General features: G+C 40.5%; 1 protein-coding gene across 3 annotated transcripts in view; it reads right to left on the bottom strand.

Moving 5' to 3' along the window:
* The window catches only part of LOC147010374 (uncharacterized), a 51,963-nt gene that overhangs the window by 31,534 nt on the left and 14,058 nt on the right, over positions 1-6,371 (bottom strand). For 2 of the 3 annotated variants that reach the window (XM_085859254.1, XM_085859253.1), the window contains exons 4-5: positions 2,723-3,112; positions 141-227 (exon numbers count right to left, since the gene is read on the bottom strand). In XM_085859254.1, the coding sequence (XP_085715380.1) occupies positions 141-227; positions 2,723-3,112 (477 nt within the window). The remainder of the gene's footprint in view (positions 1-140; positions 228-2,722; positions 3,113-6,371) is intronic. The other variant, XM_085859255.1, reaches the window with a different exon arrangement.

Genomic DNA, 6,371 nt, shown 5'->3' with positions numbered 1-6,371 from the left:
TGTTCGTCCCAGTTCAGAGAACATATTTAAGTCTCAAACTGTTCATCCTTACTCAATGAGGATATGTTATAATCTCAAACTCTTTTAACCCCATTGGTTTTGGAGAAGACAATGTCTGTGTCCAGGCAGAAAACACTCACGTGTTCATTGACATCGCATGGTTCTGGGTCCAAACGCCCAAGGTTTATCTGAAGGTCGAGTAGCCTGTAATCACGCAGAGTGTATTGCTAGAATAAGAAGAGGAAAAAGAAGAAGAAGAAGACTAAGAAGAGTGGGAGAGAGAACAAAAGACCAAAATGCAAAAGGAAGAGAAAGCTCAAAATCATAGAAAGCAACAGTGAAAGTTTACTTTTGTTCATAAAAAAAGTTACCATTACACTTTAAATTTACAATTAATGGACAACTGGAAGGGCACTTGGTAGAGCACGTACTTCCGCCATGCAATGCCAAATTCAGTAGAATATATCAGGCCCAATAAACTTTTGAAGTATCACGAAATATATATATATATATATATATATATATATATATATATATATATATATATATATATATATATATATATATATATATATATATATATATATATATATATATACACACATAGACTTTTTGGTCCACTCTCTCAATGGTGAAGAATCACTTTAGAAATTAAAAAAAAAGTCTTGTATCCGTATCTGGATTCGCATCTTCACCAAGATTGAATAGATTCGTCCTCGTCACACACCCAACCTGTTCACCCAGTTTAGTCCAAATTCGTCCACAACGTTTTGAGATATCGTGCTACATATCGATTTAGTCCTATTTCTCAATAATGAAGAAATACTTAATTAAAAATTATAGGATGTGGATGCGGATCCGGATCTTCATCAAAATCTAATCAGTCCGTCCTCGTCACACACCCAACCTGCCCACCAAATTTCATCTTAATCTGTCCACAACTTTTTGAGATATTTTGCACACAAACAAACAGGGGTGAAAACATGACCTCCTTCCACCTTCTGTAGTGGAGGTATGAAAGAGGCAGCACAGCATAGGTCAGCAAAACGATTAGTTGGTTTTTAATACACTAGTATGTGCCCTTACGTGCAAAAAAACAACAACCACACAGGCCGTTCCTTCGCTCTCGCGTGCCTGTACGTGCGTAGCCCGGAAGTTCGCATATCGCAGTTACGATTATTCGCAATTTAGTTTTAATGGCCAATTATTCAATTAGCGCCAACGTATTTTGCCTTTTCGCAATGTCATCGCAACGAAAAACAAAAAGAGAAAGAGAAAGAGAAAGAGGAAGAGGAAGAGGAAGAGGAAGAGGAAGAGGAAGAGGAAGAGGAAGAGGAAGAGGAAGAGGAAGAGGAAGAGGAAGAGGAAGAGGAAGAGGAAGAGGAAGAGGAAGAGGAAGAGGAAGAGGAAGAGGAAGAGGAAGAGGAAGAGGAAGAGGAAGAGGAAGAGGAAGAGGAAGAGGAAAAGGAAGAGGAAGAGGAAGAGGAAGAGGAAGAGGAAGAGGAAGAGGAAGAGGAAGAGGAAGAGGAAGAGGAAGAGGAAGAGGAAGAGGAAGAGGAAGAGGAAGAGGAAGAGGAAGAGGAAGAGGAAGAGGAAGAGGAAGGAGAAGGAGAAGGAGAAGGAGAAGGAGAAGGAGAAGGAGAAGGAGAAGGAGAAGGAGAAGGAGAAGGAGAGAGAGAGAGAGAGAGAGAGAGAGAGAGAGAGAGAGAGAGAGAGAGAGAGAGAGAGAGAGAGAGAGAGAGAGAGAGAGAGAGAGAGAGAGAGAGAGAGAGAGAGAGAGAGAGAGAGAGAGAGAGAGAGAGAGAGAGAGAGAGAGAGAGAGAAAAAAAAACGTATGTGAAAAAGAACAAACAAACAAACTTTAAAACAACCACACAGGCCGTTCTTTCGCTCTCGTAAACGACGACCGGATTGGGGCATTGTGTTTATATATAAATGCGGATAAGAAATCGAGAAATTATTAGAATACAGTAAGTCATCACTATCCGGAAGTCCGTACGTTGTAACCCGTAATGGGGAACGTGGCTGTGCTTCCCTTCCCCATCGGCCACGCCCACGCAACAACATGTCTTGTCATTGGTTTGGGAAACAAATGGCCATAACTAGGGAAGCACTTCTCCGATTAATATCAAACCTTGAAAAGGCACATACTCAGGTCCCCAGCAATATACCTGGCAAGTTTCAATTAGATTGGACCAGTGGTTGTCAAGAAACAGCGGTCACAGACACACACACACACACACACACACACACACACACACACACACACACACACACACACACACACACACACACACACACACACACACACACACACACACACACACACACACACACACACACACACACTGCTGGAATTATAGATAGATGACAAATTGCTACTTGGTAAATGAGAGTGCCCCCATGATGATCACTGGTGGACACGTAATAAACAAGTACTAAAGCATCACGTTGAGACAAAATGGTCATGAAAAATTAAAACATTTCCCTCCTGCGGATGTAACTTGTGACGCATCAAAAAAGTCCAAATGGCACTGCAGTAGTCAGACCGACACTATATTCGATGAGCAAACTGGATTGGAGCTAATCTAACGACTATTTGTTTGTGTGTGAAGGGTTATCCTTACAAGAGCTTCACAAAGTCTTTATTTGTCACCAAGAGAATGATCAATCTTTTAATAATCACCATCATAATCATGAATGTAATCAACTCCAGGCTCACCTTGAATGAACAATCTTTGATCTGGGAAGTTGAAGTGCCGCTATTGGAAGGAGCGATAGAAGCCGATGTTTTCTCTGCTCCGACCGTGCTCTTCTCTTCCTCTTCCTTTTCATCTTCGTCTTCATCTTGGAGCCTTTTTTTCCCAAAAGCATCTCCGGATTGAAAGTTTTTTCCTTCCCCATGTTGTATTTTGAATTCCTCTGTCTTCGAACAATCATTTTGTTCAAACTTCAAATTCAAGCCTTTGAGACTTTTCTTTCCTCCTCCTCCTCCTCCTCCTTCCATTTTGGTTTCTCCACCATCGCCTTCATCCGATCTCGTCACAATGGCAGAGTTCTCGTTCGATTTCGCATTCGTGTTGTGAAGATTTTTGTGTTCGCTTTCTGCTTTCTGGGTAGAGTGAAACACACTATTAAGTGACTATCTTTACTGCATTTATTTCACATTTTTGATTATCGATTATTTCGGTATTTGACGAGAAAAGGGGAAGACGAGAGCAATATTGGGGTGGTGTAAAGAGGAGGGTGGTTGGGATTGGCGGTGTATAAAACCATTATTAATTGGCTTCAAGAAACTCGTTTTCGTTGTGTCTCAGAATTTGTGTTTATTAAACACTCTCAAAGTTATCCAATCACTCTGTGTAAAAGGTCGAGACAGGATACTGTCCATGATCCAGCTATTGCAAGGCCTTTCTGGATCATGACTAAGTATGAGCACCATGGTCTGATATGAAAAGTCATTTAACTTACAGTTGCCTGGAAAAGTATTCACCCCCTACCAATAATGGCCCATCGAGATGAATTACATGTTATGTGGAAACAATTTTTCCAAGTTAACTTTTTTTTTTGATTAATAATTGAAGAGATAAAACTAAACAATGTTATGGATGAAGGAGGTCACATGTCAGGAATACCTGCAAAAAAACATGTAAAAATGAAAATTCACTGGTTGTAAAAGTGTTCACCACTTTGGTCAGTACCTGGTGGAAGCAACGTGAGCTGCAATGACTGCTGTGAGCATGCTTGGGTAGGTCTCCACCAGCTTTGCACAGCGAGATGGTGAAATATTTATCCATTATTCACGTGAAAATTGCTCTAGTTCTGCCAAGTTTGATGGGGATCGTCGATGGACTGAAATCTTCAATTCTCGCCATAGAATATTTGGGCCACTCAAGAACATTTCCTTCTATTCAGCCACTCCAGTGTGGCTTTAGCTTTGTGCTTCGTGTCATTGTCCTGCTGAAATGTGAATCTCCTACCCAGTTTCAGATTCATGGCTGACTCAAGCAGGTTTTCATCAAGGATTCTCCGGTACTTTGCATCGTCCATTGTCCCTTTTATCTTGACAAGCTTAAACAGTCTCTGCTGATGAAAAGAAGCCCCATAACATGATGCTGCTACTACCATGTTTGAAGGCATATATGGTGTTGACTGGGTGATATGCAGCGTTAGGATTGAACCAGACATAGCACTTTGAATTTAGACGAAAACGTTCAATTTTTCTCAACTGACCACAACATTTTTCTCCACATACCTGCAGTATCATTAAGATGCTTTTTTTCCTCAAACACCATATGAGTGTTTAGATGTGTCTTTTTCAGTAATGGCTTCTTTCTTGTCATCTGTCCATAGAGGCCAGCTTTGTGAAGGGAACGGGATATTGTTGATTAACAGTAACACTGACAACCCCATCTCGGACATAGAGCCTTGCAGATCTTTCAGTCGTTGTTGGATTTACAGTGATGCCCCGAACCAGTTTCCTGCTTGCCCGGCTGCTGAGTTTGGATGGGGACCTGATCTGCGTCGAGTCTGGGTGGTATGATATATCTTCCGTTTCTCAATGATGGATTTCACAGTGCTCAGAGATAATGAGTGACTTTGAAATCTTCTTATAATCCTCTCCTGAACAGTTCTTCTCCACCACTTCACGTCTGACTTCTTTGGAAAGCTCCTTGGGTCTTCATGTTTTCCTTGTTGGTTGACCAAGTGAGTTGCACCTTCAAACACCTTAGATAAGTGGGGAGATTAATTTACAAGTTAAACCACTGATTACATACAGGTGAAACCTGTTACACTTATTTTGTAACTTTTCAAACAAATAATTTCCGCCTGAAGTGACTTAGGTTTCATTAGGCAAAGGGTTTGAATACTTATGCAATTATGAATCATCCGATTTTCTCTGTTAGTCAAACTTATTCACATTTTGTCTGAATTTTTTTTTACCTTTATTACTTTGGAGTAGTTTGTGAAGACCTTATATATTAAATTTAATTTGAAATAATCATGAAATAAGCTCAGGTGGCATCAAAATGTGAAAACTTTGGAGATGGTGTGAATACTTTGTTGGGGGCAGGCCACTGTACTTTTTTCAAAGAATGCACCATTTCTTCCAGAAAATTGTTGAAATAAAAAATAATCTTTTGGTATCCACATATTTATTTCTGTGGTTTGCAGTGGAACAAAACGAAAAAAGCTGAAGAAAATTACTAAATCTTAGCTTATTCCACATAGAAATCCTAAAATGGCCCAGACAATATTATTGGCACCTTTTAGAAGGTACGACAGTTTCAACTCGCAACATCCGTCACCAACTCAATGAAAGGGGGTTCTATGGTAGGAGACCCAAGAGGACCCCACTGCTGAGAGAGAGAGACATAAGAATGCCCGATTGGAGTTTGCCAAAACACACCTGAATAAGCCAAAATCCTTCTGGGAGAATGTCCTGTGGACAGATGAGACCAAATTAGAGCATTTTGGTAAAGAACATCATTTCTATATTTACAGAAAACAAAATGAAGCCTTCAAAGAATGGAACACCTTCCCCACAGTCAAACATGGAGGAGGTTCAGTGATGTTTTGGGGTTGCTGTGCTGCCTCTGACACTGGGTGCCTTGAATGTGTGCATGGCATCATGAAATCAGGAGATTACCAAGGAGGCATTTTGGAGCGCAATGTTCAACCCAGTATCAGAAAGCTGGGTCTCCATCGAAGATCATGGGTCTTGCAGCAGGACAATGACCCCAAACACACTTCAAAAAGCACCCAGGAATGGTTCAAGACAAAACACTGGACTGTTCTGAAGTGGCCAGCAATGAGTCCAGGTCTAAATCCCATTGAACACCTGTGGGGAGATCTGAAAACAGCAGTTGGGAGAAGGCACCCTTCAAATTTGGGGGAACTGGAGCAGTTTGCATAACAAGAGTGGGTAAAACTGCCAGGAGAGAGGTGTAGGAAGCTCATTCATGGATATAGGAAGCGCTTGACTGCAGGTATTGTCCAAAGGTTGTTACCAAATATTAAATCTAGGGAGTCACTAATTTTATCAATGCCATTTTTATTTATTTTCTGATTTAAAAGGATATATTAAGTTCTGAATCAAAAACAAAGGTTCTGTAATATTAACAGTGAAATAAAGAATGGAGGAGACAAAATACTTTTGTCAATTTCAACATATTTTTTGGAGAAAATTGTGTGTTATTTGAAAAAAGTGCAAGGGTGACAATAATTTTGGCCACGTCTGTATCTTGCTCACCCACAGACAAAAAAAATCAACAACAGACAGATGGGGTGAAAACAAAACCTCCGTCCATCTTCGGTGATGGAGGTCGTAACAGCAGTGATCTGGTAAAGACGTAACGTAAAGACTTTGC

This window comes from Eptatretus burgeri, chromosome 16, assembly GCF_056783735.1.
Source record: "Eptatretus burgeri isolate ZD-2024b chromosome 16, Ebu_testis_v1, whole genome shotgun sequence".
Classification (NCBI taxonomy): Eukaryota; Metazoa; Chordata; class Myxini; order Myxiniformes; family Myxinidae; genus Eptatretus; species Eptatretus burgeri.
This window is presented reverse-complemented; position numbering and strand designations above follow the sequence as displayed.